Source organism: Natator depressus, chromosome 8, assembly GCF_965152275.1.
Source record: "Natator depressus isolate rNatDep1 chromosome 8, rNatDep2.hap1, whole genome shotgun sequence".
NCBI lineage: Eukaryota > Metazoa > Chordata > Testudines > Cheloniidae > Natator > Natator depressus.
Window position 1 is genome coordinate 49,475,095 of NC_134241.1, and position 14,410 is coordinate 49,489,504.

Here is a 14,410-nt window from a genome sequence, read left to right on the forward strand (position 1 = left end):
TCTTAGACTGATTCAATTGCACACGGACCATTAAGTTATCACCACTGAGACTACTTTTAACAATGCAAGCCTTCAGCATCTCACAACCCATCAGAACTAGAAATGGAAGGTTTATACCTTTGGAAAAGGGAGATTTCAAAGTGTTGCACAAGGCCACTGCCCTTCTCGACCCAGTAGGTCCTAAGACATTACATTTGTTCCATTGTGAATAAAACATCTAGATAGTTTCTAAAATGTATCATAATTCCTCTCTCCCCCTCAGAGTTCTGAAATACTGGGACTTGGGATAATAACACCAAGCAGCAGGATAAGAAAAAAACCAAAATACTTAACTCAGATTTTTTTATTGCAATAAGTAGTATATGAAGAATCCATGATGGTGTAGTACAGAGGTTTTATAAACACTAAAAACTCTCATAGCTTACTCACAAGTGAGTAACATGCCAATCTAGTATGCATATGCTAATCAACATATTCCCATAGACAAAAACTGTTTAAAAGCAGCTAACATTGCTTCAGGGCACATCCCAAGTCACCCAAACCCTTACAATTCAGGAAACAACAAGGGGGAAATCTCCCATATTCTGCGACACCCATAGAATATCGCCAATGGCACAATTCCTGCCCCCACAGGAACAATCATTTTTATCTCCAAAATATACCCCAAGCCCCTACATACTGCAACATGCATGTAACTCATGCAAACCTTATCTCAGACCTCAAACATAGAATTATAACAGATGAGGAGAGAGGTGCAGTTTGATTTGTTAGACATTTGTAACAACAGCATGAAATCAGAGTGAACATTCTGATTTATATCTTTTGTTACTGGGACTCAGGAAGAAAGAAAATTACTTACTTTATGCTAACTGGAGGTTCTTCGAGGTGTGTGTGTCCCTTACCTGTATTCCACTGTGGGAATAGGCATGTGCTCCATGTGCCCGGAGTTCAAGAATTTTTGAAAGCATTGTCCATTGGTCCATGTACACACCTTCACTCTCCTCTCATGCCTCCAACCCAGGAGATAAAAGAACAGAGCAGACAAAGTGCCTCTCCAATTTCTTCTATATGGTGAATCCAAGAATGAGCTGAAGCAGAGGGGAAAAGAGCAGGTAGTGGAATACAGATAGGGACCACACAGCTAGAAGAACATTCAGTTACAGTAAGGTAACTTTCTCTTCTCCTTCAAGAACTGGCCTCTATGTGTATTCCACTGTGAGTGACTGACAAGCACTACTCAAGTAGGAGGATGCAGGTCACAGAGCCGTTTGAAAGACCACTTTCCCAAAAGGCACATCAATGGAGGAGAAAATTGTGCAGATGGAACTCTACGAAGTTGCTTTGCAAATGTAAAGTAAAGGTACTTCTTGAAGCGATGCCATTGACATTGCTTGTGCTCCTGTACAAGGAGCGTCATCCCCTGAGGGGGAGGAAGATGTGACAGCTGATCGAGTAAGATACAGCCTGAGATCTATTTAGAGATCTTCAGAGGATATAGCTTGACCTCAGACTCTTTCGGCTAAGGCGATAAAAAGTCTTGGTGATTTTCTGATTGGCTATGCCCTTTGCAGGTAAAAGGCTAAAGATTGTCACATTTCAAGGGAATGAAGTCTCCTCTCTTCGTCATATGCTTCTGGTTCAGGAAAAAACAGGAAAGTGAATTGACTGGTTTAGTAGAAACTCAAACTACTTTGGGGGTGAACTTAGGATGTAAACACAATGAAATTGTGTCTCTAGGGAATATAGTGTAAGGTGGATCTGCCAACAGTGCTCTGAGCACCCCCACACAGCTGCAGTGATGGCTACCAGGAATGCAACATTCATCGATAGAAGAGATACGGAACATGCAGCTAGTGGTTCAAAGGGAGGCACAGTGAGCACCGAAAGAACAAGGGTTAAGTCCCATTGAGGAGAAGGTTTCCTTACTGGTGGAAAGGTTCTGATTAGACCCTTTCAGACTCTAGTAGTCAGTGGGTGAGCGAAAACTGAGCAACCATGTGAAGGTGGGTGGTATGTACTGACTCCTGCCAGGAGGACCATAAATCTTGACGTTCGTAAAGCTTTTGATACGGTCTCGCATGACCTTCTCAAACTAGGGAAATGCAAAGATGGAGCTACTATAAGGTAGGTGCAAAACTGGTTGGAAAACCATTCCCAGAGAATAGTTATCAGTGGTTCACAGTCATGCTGGAAGGGCATAATGAGTGGGGTCCCGCAGGGATGTGTTCTGGGTCTGATTCTGTTCACCATCTTCATCAATGATTTAGATAATGGTATAGAGAGTATACTTATAAAGTTCATGGACGATATCAAGCTGGGAGAGGTTGCAAGTGCTTTGGAGGATAGGATTAGAATTCAAAATGATCTGGACAAACTGGAGAAATGGTCTGAAGTAAATAGGATGAAATTCAACAACAATAACAAATGCAAAGTACTCCATTTAGGAAGGAACAATCAGTTGCACACATACAAAATGGGAAACTACTGCCTAGAAAGGAGTACTGTGGAAAGGGATCTGGGAGTCTTAGTGGACCCAAGCTAAATGTGAGTCAACAGTGTAACGCTGTTGCAAAAAAAAAGGGAACATCCTTCTGGGATGTATTAGCAGGAGTGTTGTAAGCAAGTCACGAGAAGTAATTCTTCCGCTCTACTCCGCGCTAATTAGGCCTCAACTGGAGTATTGTGGGCACCACATATCAAGAAAGATGTGGACAAATTGGAGAAAGTCCAGAGAAGAACAACAGAAATGATTAAAGGTCTAGAAAACATGACCCATGAGGGAAGATTGAAAAAAACTGGGTTTATTTAGTCTGGAAAAGAGAAGACAGAGGGGATGTGATAACAGTTTTCAAGTACATAAAAGGTTTTTACAAGGAGGAGGGCGAAGAATTGTTCTTCTTAACCTCTGAGGATAGGACAAGAAGCAGTGGGCTAAAATTGCAGCAAAGGAGCTTTAGGTTGGACATTAAGAAAAACTTCCTAACTGTCAGGCTGGTTAAGCACTGGAATAAATTGCCCAGGGAGGTTGTGGAATCTCCATCATTGGAGATTTTTAAGAGCAGGTTAGATAAACACCTGTCAGGAATAGTCTAGATAATACTTAGTCCTGCCACGAGTGCAGGGGACTGGACAAGATGACCTCTCAAGGTCTCTTTATCACACAATCAAGCGACTGGAAGAGTTAATAGAAAGACTAGCTGTTTTGAGGGAAAGATGACAGTCCAGAATAAGCGGGGATACTCACAGCTTTTGGGGATATACTTTTTTTTGTGCCCACAAAGAGAAATGCGTCAACTTGGCTAAGTAGCATTTTCTAGTGGACTCTTTTCTTGTATTAGTAAGGATGGTTTGCACTGCTTGACAGCATAAACATTCTTGATGCCCATTCAAAATCCAGGCCTTGGGACAGAGTGCTGGAGGGATGGGATGCTTGATTCCATCTTTCACCTGCGTCAGCAGACTGGAAAAGACTGAATATTGATTGACCACCAAGACAACATGCATAGGATACTCAGGGACCAAAATTGTGGGGTCAGTTGTGGACGACGAGGATGACGCATACCTTGTACTGACTAATTTTCTTTAAGACAAGGAATGGCAAGGTAGGGAATACAAAGTTCAGATGGTTGGTCTGACCACAAACGGAGAGCATCAGCCTGAGAATGATGTGCTAGGGCTCCTCTGGAAGAATATATGTTGCACTTTCTCTTCGTTGAGAGGTGAACATGTTCCCATAGAGCAAAATCACTGTTCACTACTGAGTCATGTAACTCCCTCAGCAGACACTTTGCTATCAACCATGAGTGGGAGTCAGCCACCACAATTTGATTCCCAGGAAGGTAAGCTACCGACAGGGTGATTTGATTGTTGATGCACCAGTTGCACAGAGTGACCACTTCTGCACACAGAGGAATGGCTCTCACTCTGTGCTTTTTGATGTAAAAGGACAGTTGTTATACTGTCTGACATTATGAGGATAGGGTGACCCTGAATGAATAGGAGAAAGGCTTTGCAAGCCTCTTAGTCCATAATTCCAAAATGTTAATGTGCATCCTGGCTTCTCGGGCTGTCCAAGCACCCTACAGCATGCAGCTGTCCACGTGAGCTCCCCAGTCTAAAAGGGAGGCATTTAATGATCATCCTATCTGGTGAGGAGGAAAGGAAGGGAATGCCCATGCATACCCGCTGGGGCTTCTTCCACCACAATAGAGATGATTTTATTTTGGTGGAAACAAGTTACTATGGTGCTCATGGACTGTTTGGTGGGTACATGGTTTGAAGACACGCTTGCAGACAATGAAGGTAGAATCTGGTGAATGGCATAAGTACATGAAGCCATACATCCCAGTAGAGAAATTCTGATTAGTGTTCAAGAATTGCTCATGATCTCATCTATGAGGTCATTCATCACTTGGAATAAATCCACTGGCAGATTGCCATGACTGAATTGAAGGACCCTCTGATCAAGTCTGAAGTCTGCATTGGAGTGAGGACAGACTTTTCTGAATTTACAATGACCCCTAGGGGGGACAAGAATTGAAGCATTGACTCAGGCAACTCATAGGCACCTTGGCAATGAGAAGCTGGCCGTCAAGGTAGGGGAAGCCACAATGCTTGATATTGGCTGCTACTAGTAAGATAACCTTGGTAAAGACCCTGAGGATGGTTGTGAGGCCAAAGAGGTGCACTCTATCGAAAATGGTTGGGGCCCACCATGAATCTGAGAAAACATCTGAGTGTGGGGTCAATGTCCATGTGAAAGTACCAGTCCTTCATATTGAGAGTTATAAATAACATGTCTTTTTCCATGGATGGGATTATAAAGGCCAATGACTGAAAAATTTCAGTTTGCAAATAAAGAAGTTAAGAATGCAGAGACTGAGGATGGGTCTCCAGCTGCCCTTCTTTTTGGGTACTAGGAAGTATGTTGAGTAAAAACTTAGTACTTGGTACTAAGTACTCACTCTATTGCTCCTTGCAGTAAGAGGGCTTCTGTCTCTTGTTTGTGAATCTCCTCATGAGAGCAGCCCCTGAAAAGGTGTGAGGATAGGGACTTTGGAGGGGTCAGGGATGCAAATTTGATTGCATAGCCAGAATGGATGACTATTAGTTCTCACATGTGCCCATTGTTATTGTACTCCAGTTGTGGGAAAAGTGCTAGATGAGCTCCAAAGGGTATGTGGGAATCAGCAGGTGGTGACATCACTGGTTTGCAGCACTCCAAAATCCCATCAAAAATATTACTTAGATGGGGGCTAGGTTCGTGAGGAGGATATTGCCACAGAATGTGTGGGAAAATGAGACTTCTGAACCCTTTTGCTTCTTATGGGGTGGCTCATAAGGCCACTGGAGGTAAAATTATTGATCCACCAGTCTTGGCTTGTATGGCTGCCTGTGGAATTCTCTTTGGGGCAGGTGCATATATTCCCAGAGAGCAGAAGGCAGCCCTATAGTCCTTTGTAACGTGCAAGGACTCATGTATCTTTTGGTTAAAAAGATGAGTTTCATCAAAGGGCAGGTCCCTCCATGGTGTTCTGGACCTCCCTGGGCTACTCTGAAGTATGAAACCACAGTTCATGTCACATCACAATGGCAACAGCCATTGCTCTTGAAGATGCATCTGCTGCATCTACTGTGATTGAAGACAACCAACTTGCCTTCCTCAATGAGAGCCTGGAATGGAGCTCTATACTGTTGCAGAAGTTAGACAATGAGTGCCACGAACTAGGAATAGTTCAGGTGATCATAACTGGCCATCAGTGCTTGTTGACTGGATATTCTGAACTGAAGGGCTTTCCTTCCCAATAAATCAAGTAGTTTACCCTCTCTCTCAAATGAAGTAGATTTACAGTGATCCTGTCTAGATTCCCTCTGTGGCAGCCTGGACAACAAAAGAGTTAGGAATACAATTTGAAAGAAAAATTCCACTCCTCTGGCTAGGGCAAATTAACATTTTGCTGCCCTTTAGGGGTAAGGGCACAAGGGGCTGGGGAATGCCAGATTGTTCTATCTGGTTCCAAAATACCTTCATTAACAGGAAGTGCTATTTGGCTGGATCTCGAGGATTGGAGGATGTCTAGGAGTTTATGTAGAGGATCCTGAGCTTCCTCAAGGGAGATCTGTAGCTCTTCTGAAACCCTACGTAACAGTCCCTGGAACTGCTTACGGTCATCGACAGGGATAGAGACATTGGAGTGACTGCTTCACCAGAGATGAGAATGGTCTCGTTGGTACCATCGGCACCACTGGCTCTGGCTCAATCTTCCTCAGGGTCAGGAGGAAGCTGACAATCCTTTTGGAGGGGAGATGTGGACAAACTGTCGAGCACTGTGTCGACTCTGTGGGATGATACGGGTGCTATAGTCCCCAGTATGGCCAGTAAGCCAGCTCAAAGGTGGTTGCAGAGGTCCCCATGACATTCCGAGGCAGTTGCTGAGGTGGAGGCTGGTTCCAGACTGCTCCGGGTCTCTGATGGAGTGGACTCCCCACACTAGCCCTGAAAGAGCTGAATTAGGCCAGGTGGGCCAAATCAGCTAATTAGGCTGCAAGCAGGGGAGCCTTAGGCTATAAGGACGCCATGATTGGGAACAGGCTTACCTGTGCAGGAAGAGGAGGGGCCTGTATAAAACCAGGTAGCTGTCTGCAGACAGGGGGCTGCTGGGAAAAGCTGCAGTCACTCCCTGAGTGGAGCAAGTTGGAAGCTGTCAAACCCAGAAAAGGAAGAAGCCCAGGGAAACAGCAGCAAGAAGTGGAACTGTACAAACTGTGGCTGCTTGTTTAGGGTCCCTGGGCTGGAACCCAGTGCAAAGGGTGGGCCTGGGTTCCTTTATCAGCCACTGTGGAGTAGCAAGGGTGTTGGAGACACCAGCCAGACAGCAATTCTGGAAAAACTGAATTCCCCGGAAGGGGAGGACTTTACTGACCTGGCCAGAGGGCCAAGCCACAGAGAGGAAGCTTCAGTCCTGGGAGCGAGCAAGGCAGCAGAGCAAGACAGACGGGAGAAGAGAACATCACAAGGAGTGTGCAAGCGGGCAGAGCTAACCCCCAGGACAGCCAGCAGGGGGTGCTGCTCACAGGGAGTGGACCCCATGACAGGCTCCCCTTTCTGGACAGACACGCCTCAGAGGAGGAGACTGGTTCATCGGGTGGTTCAGAGTCTCCCAAGAAAGGACCGACTCTGGATCTATCAGTGGTACAGACAGTTCCGCTGGAGGGAAACCATGACTGGATGATGGAATGGGAGACAGACTCCTCCCACAAGATGCACCTTCCAGTGGAGTCAGGTCCTCCCTCGTGAGGGAAGGACCTGTTGGCAATGGAGACTGGGGATCCAGGAGAGCAAAGATGTCATCAAGTGGAGCATAATTCTTTGCTCTCTCTGGAGCGTGCGGGGTCTTGCCTGCCTGAACCAACTGAGCCAGACCAGTTACAATTTGCTCCAGTATCAGGCAAGGTAGAACTATTACAGTCAGTGGCTGAGGCGCCTGATGGTGCCTTTTTGTCTGTGCCATCAGTTCCCAGTGTTTAGGTTTAATTGGTACCAGAGGCACCATTGCTTCCAGCACATGGTCTGGTAGCAACAGAACCCTGAATTTGTGGGTTTTCTTGTCATGACCCCCAGACTTTGGACATGCTAAGTCCCCTCATGGGCTGAGCAGAAAGACTTGCTCAACTTAGGCAGGGTTGTATCTGACTTCTTTGGAGTAGACTTGGAGGATTTGCTTCATGGTTATGAGGATGCTCCCTGCCTTCCTGACAAGTCTCTCAGAGGATCTGTTGGAGTAGATTCCCTCACTCTCAAGTCAGACCTTGTGGCAGGAGGTACACTCCTTGCTGAGTCAGGCAGATATATGGGGGGAGAAGAGGGAGGTATTTTGAAGCCTGGAAGCGCAACAGGATATACACATCAGGACCATCATTCAAAGAAGGTGGTGTATTCTCCTTTGATCTTATAAGCCTTAGCCAAGAGAGCTTGTCAGACATTTCCCTTTCCCTTTGCTGTGCTTTCACATTTGTACAGTGCTGCAGTATCTTCTAGAAATAGAGAGGGGTTACAATTTTATTTTGCCTGCCCTCCCAGAGATATAGGGGCTCCTTGTACTATTAGGGCAGCTACTACTACTGATTTTAAAACACAAGTTCTTGTACCTTCTATGGGTTGCTACCAGTCACAGACTAGCTAACCCCACATCTATGAGTCACTAACACAATTGTTTCCCAGCTCCTAAGCTGTCAGAATGCTATGACTGCTTCTACTCACTTGTGCTATCAGCCAATTCATCAGGAAGATCCTAATATATAGGTACTTAACTTCTGTGTTTTAGTGTCATACAGTCTAAATCCTTGTTCATTAAAATAAAAATAGTTAAAATCTATTGTTGATGGAATGCATTTAATGCTAACAAATTCATCTCAACCTCTAATCATGTTTTCATTGCTCAAGATATGAGCACCATAATGCAAGAACAATCTACCTACCACTACACAGCAGGGAGAGAAAGAAAACTCTGATCTTCTCTCTCTTTGTAACCTTACACTCCTCCACTTCACATCCTCTTCAAAAAATTATCCTGAATACACTGCTCTGTCAAAATCAGACTCTCTGTAAAGCAGCAACATGATCAATGGACCCTGCTAAACATTAGGCAGTTCTGAACACTGCCGGAGGTCAAAGCCTAACTTAACAAGGCTGAACAAATCAATACCATCTATTAAATGACTTTAGTTGGAAATAAAGAGAATTATTATTTGTATGCATATTTTGATTAAAGCAGTTAATCTTTGGTACTCAGAAACCTTACTACCATCTCTTCTCCCAAATTTTGAGAAGCTAAAAATGAAAGCAATCTACTTTTTATAAATTAATTTCAGCATGCAGCAGAAAAAGATGTCCCAGTTCTGCACGCACAGTCCCCGCAACCCTGCTGTTGCCTTATCAGAGGCTGACAGCTCTATCAGTATCCCTCCTGGGGTTGTGGAATAAGCATTCTCAGATGGCCAGCTCTCAAGCAGGACAGTGCCATTTCGTCCTTATATGTCCCACGTGTGATGTGCCATCTCATCATGCATCTACGACATTGCCTGCCTTCCTCTTTTTCAAAATACTTCATTTCTACACAGCATTCAGTTCAACAAAAGCATGGGATTAATTTGCTTTAAATTCTACAAACAAATGTGCACCTTTTAGAGAGTAGTAATGCTAATAAAAATGAGATGAATATGGAACTGATTAAAATCAGACATCACTGGAAAGCCCTGTGGAAGTTTCCATCACACAGCTCTGCCTATAAGCTACTTTGACCTACAGTATCCTCCATGCTGTAGTACTGAACCAGTATACATCTGTCTCAGTACTGACTTAAAACATCCCATTCTGTTCTGGCCCTAGGCCTCTAGAGCAGAAAATGCTAGTTTAATCAAGATCCGTGAAACTGTGGTATGGTTTCCAATATGGACAATTGTCCATTAGACCACTAAACTTAGCCCCTCCTCTCCTTTATTTCTGACCCAAGTTAAATTTGCACTCAGGGCTTTGGAGGAGAGCAGTATATCACCACACTGTGGCAAACATCTACTCCTTCCAAAACAGCTATATTACAGAATGGGGGGGATAATGATCATAAGCCATAATCCAGTTGTATTGATATTTTTCTTAAACTCCTTGCTATATGAGACAGCAAAGCCAAGCAAGACCGGAAATTGTTTTCTATTTTTGTTCTACAAAGCACAGCAATCTGCTATTTAACATGACAATTTGCAAGTATGTGGTATACACTCACCCACACAGTCTTGTATGTACAAGAGTCAAGAATGATTCTTAGCAGCTTTCTGAGTCTATGACTGTAATTGTTTTAGCCCACATGACAGGAAATACTTACGCAGAGACAATTTCTTCTCCACTCACAAACTTTGCATAGGAGACTGCCTTGCGATGCCCTTTGAACACCATGATAGGCTGCTTAGTGTTGCGAAGATCATAGTAGTGAACACAGTGATCTAGAGACAAACAGGGAAGAGAGAGTAAAGAGGGAGAACTTGTTAGGAGGCAATGATATTTGTGATAATCACTCTCTTATGTCTAATCAATCAGTTCAAAATAAGAGACGTGACACAATGCCACAAGGTACTAAAGTAGAGGACGAAGCACAGAAATCCAGTCTAAGGTTTTCCTGACTCTGACCTAGGTGAAGCTTCTTAGCAAACAGTCTGCACTGGATTTAGATAGGCTGAAGACTCAGTCTGCTGCTGAACTTGGAACGTGGAAAATATGGGCTAGATTTTTCATGTTTATCCAAAATGGACTCTAGCATATTACACCTCTGCTTCCTTTCTCTCCCACCTTCCCTCCAAATTCATTTCAAATCAAGAGAGAATTGGCATTTTGGCTAAGGAGGGAAAGCAGATTAGATTTTAGCTTCTTTTAAGAACTATTTCAGATGTACTGCATGCCCATAACCACATAAAAAGAATCACTACGCAAGTAACACTACATTTTAAAATTTCTGTGCAGCTAAACGTCAATTCCCAGAAAACAGTAGGGAAAAACCCAACTCACCCAAACCCAAGAACACACCAAACATTCTCTTCAGTCCAACAAGATCAATCAACTCCTTCCTTCCCCACTTTTCTATTATTTATGCTGAGCTTTATTTAACCAATGACCGGTATTATTAAAAACGGGGGAAAGAAGGATGGGGAGAGAACAGGTTATACATAGGTTGAAACTGAAACAAAAATCCCATTCCCACATAGATATGCGATAGATCTAGAGCTCAACTGAAAACTTAGGTTGATCCTCCTCTCATTATCCTCCCAACAAACCAAACCTCCCCCCCCCCCGAAAAAAAACACCCCAAACCTCAAAACTGGGGTTTATTACAAAGAGTAAATTTAAATTTAATGCCAATAGTTACAGACATTCAATAAGTTTTGTGTTCACTTGGAATTTCAACGCAATATTCAGAGTCTTATAAATGATACCCAGTTTGTCTGGAAATCTAAGTGGTTAGAGAGAAAACTGGATTTAAACCTATTAGGTTACAGTTACAAAACTGCTACTGAACAAGCAAAGGCAGCTTTTCACCTGCCTAAGCACATAAATTGTTTGTCTGGGGCTAGAGAGATGGTTCTGTCAAGCACAGCTTCAGTAAAATAAGAAACAGGTAGACGCGTCATTTTATACCCAACATCCTTTATGATTAGTTTTCTCTCTGTACATCAACATGGAAAGAGTATTTTGGTAAAAGGAGAGGTTTCCTTATCTCTTTTTCAAAGCACATCCTCTCATCCATGTATATCGCAAATGCTCAAAAGCAGTCACTTTGTGTGATTTCCACCACGTAGCTGCTTGACAAGATTCCAGCGTGATCCCTGCTGTGCTGAAATTCAACCATTGCACCCACCACCACTGGCATTCAAAACCATTTGAAAGACTGCCTTTGGCAGCTCTCTCTCAAGAACTATTGTTTCTACTACAACCACATATTAGCCCGCTATCCGTCAAAACCCCAGGTAATTTCTTCAATTTTAATACTGTAATCTGCTTCTGAATGAAATGATGCACCAAGCTCACTCAGTAAGGGAGAAAAACTTTCAAAGGTGCCGAGCAGAATTAAGTGCTCAAGTCCCATTAATGGGATGTGGGGCCTAACTCCCTTTCGCTCCTTTGAAAAATCCCAGCCTAAATATGGTAAATATGGTAAGTGTTCTGTATTCTGGCAAACATGCATGATTTGGCAACCCTGAAACACTGAATTGGCTGCAGTTACTTTAACAAGTTGGACGGTTCCAACAAGTCTTTCATTAGGAACTTGTTACTGTATAAGCCATTTAAAAGCTATTTTTATTTGGAATCAGCCTCCTCTCCAGCTGGACAGTCATCATCTAAACAAAAGATTCCTTCTGAGTGCTCCAGATTTCATACTTCAGGTGATGATAGGAGAGGTGTGGGTTAGGAGGGAAATGGAATAAGCAGCTGGATTAATGTAGATGGGAGGTTGCATCCATTTGCACAGATAATATGTGAAGTTGCACTTACCTTCTAAACACTGCAACAAACAATCCAAGTGTGCTGGCATCTGGCCCCAGCACAATGCGCCTATCTGTGCTGGCAGGATAATCAATCACTGTCTGCTTGGATCAGTGAAAGTCCAAGGGAACAGAAAGGCCACAGGGTTCTAAAATTAGCCACTTAATTATTAATTGCTTATTTCAGCAGTGACCATATCTGTGCCCAACCAAGGTTGGTTTTTTTATGAAACTGAAGTAGCTATTTTTAAGTAGATATATCAGGACTAAAGCTCATTGCATTCATTAAAATCAGAACAGGTGGTCACATTTTACAATTAAAGAGAGACTCTCTTTTAGGCCATATGGACCTTCACAAAACAAGAAAAAAAAATGCCATCTGCTAAGAAAACAGATCTTTAAAACCAAGCAAAATGAGAAAAATATGCATTTCTGATATTCTAGCAGAAGCCTCTCCCAGTGAACTATAATGAACTGAGATTGTCCACAACTGGCAAAATTTCTGGCATTCCCCTCTATCTTGGGTTAGACATTACTGAACTTTCTACAACACTTCTAATCATGAAAGCCAAATACAGCACCCAAAAACACTGAATATTCCCTCTCCCTGCACACATCCCTTCAAAAACTCTGCCTGTGTCCCTTAAAACCACACCGTAATAGCTCAGTTTTCCATACAGCTCTATAAAATACACTTCAGTTCTGACCTGCAGCACTCTGCTATTTGCCTTTAGTTTTTTCCTTAGCCACAAACATTGTAATTACACAGTTTCTCTGCGGAATTTTGCCACAATACTGCGATGTGCATAAACACAAAGGTTTTGCCCCAGACCAGCAGACTTACTTACATCAATTTCAACTTTGAATCCACTTTTCTACCATCAAAGCCTTATGCTGAATGCCATTCAAATGCCAAGCTTATTTCTTATGCAGTCTGATTTGCCTGAGATATACAAATGCTTTGCCCTATTCTGGGTTAAAATTATATGGTTGATATAGTAAGACACTAATAATTCCTGTTAACTTGAATGTTACTGGAAGCAGCTCCCCTGTTGTTCACTTCTAAAAATGCTTCAGGTTTTTTGAGCCAGGTCACACTATACACAACAGTTTTCCTTTAATTGCCTCAGAAGGCAAAAAGAGCAGCCAAAATCAACTACAGTTATTGGAAAAGTCCCAGACTCCAGTTCATTGTATTAAATAATGTTTCTTCAAAGTGCTCAAAGACAGTCTACCTCAAAAGGGAGTAGACTATGTTTTGGGCTTTGAGGTATAAGTGACACCCGACCAAGAAGCGTCTCTCTCCACCACAAAACGTCTGACCACAAAGTGCACGATATTTATCAATCAGTGGTGACCTTAGAAGCAGTTTCTTTTGTAATACGGGTTAGAGAAGAATGGGTAATGTAGGGCAGTTTTGTACATTTCCCTGGATTCTGGAACAGCTAGAGTAGTGACACACACACAGAAAACCAGAACAATTGATCTCTCCAGCCATCCAGAAACTCTAGGTAATGCTCACTTTCCACATCAACTACTTTATCACTTCCATCATTAGCACTTCTAATATAGTGTTAGCTAAACATTGGACAATTGCAAGCCTTTCCTCTCAGTCTGCCATTTCTGGAAATGTTGGAAGAATTCAAATTACATTATTTTCAAATTTTTATGCACATTATAAATCCACTTCAAGAATTGAGTGTCTCTGAGGACACTCATAGTAGGTAGGTGATATGGAAGGGGGGGGTTCAGCTGTTGTGACCTGCACTGGATGTGCCATGTTTGTCTTTCTTCCACAGGACAGAAGCGGCTTTGTCTGTACAAAGTGCAAGCTGGTCTCCATATTGGAAGAGAAGATTGAAGGTCTGGCACAACAGATAACAACCCTGCGTTGCATACGAGAAACTGAGGATTTTCTGGACAAAACTCAGGATAGGCTTCTAGGGGCACAAAGCTCTAAGGATATAGAGCAGGTTGCACAGAGGAGCCAAGAGGCCAGTGAAGAAGCTTGGCAACATGTGACCTCCAGAAGAGGTAAGCGGAATGTCCGGGTTCCAGTAACACAGACACAGGTAACCAACCGCTTTCATGTTCTCTCCACAGGTACCATTGCGGAGAGTGGACCAGATGATATGTCTGGGGGGAGAAAGCAGAAGAAGACTCCGCTGGTTGGAAGGCATGAGATGCGATGTCCTGAGGTTGGGGGTTCCACGACCACCACTCCCAAGAGGAGAAGGCGGGTGGTGGTGGTCGGGGACTCTCTCCTCCGGGGGACTGAGTCATCTATCTGCCGCCCTGACCGGGAAAACCGAGAAGTCTGCTGCTTGCCAGGGGCTAAGATTCGCGATGTGACGGAGAGACTGCCCAGACTCATCAAGCCCTC

The 14,410-nt window shown here is 43.4% G+C and overlaps 1 protein-coding gene across 3 annotated transcripts in view; it reads right to left on the reverse strand.

The window, feature by feature from the left end:
- The window catches only part of COP1 (COP1 E3 ubiquitin ligase), a 212,431-nt gene that overhangs the window by 46,539 nt on the left and 151,482 nt on the right, over positions 1–14,410 (reverse strand). For all 3 annotated transcript variants that reach the window (XM_074960995.1, XM_074960997.1, XM_074960998.1), the window contains one exon: positions 9,879–9,996. In XM_074960995.1, the coding sequence (XP_074817096.1) occupies positions 9,879–9,996 (118 nt within the window). The remainder of the gene's footprint in view (positions 1–9,878; positions 9,997–14,410) is intronic.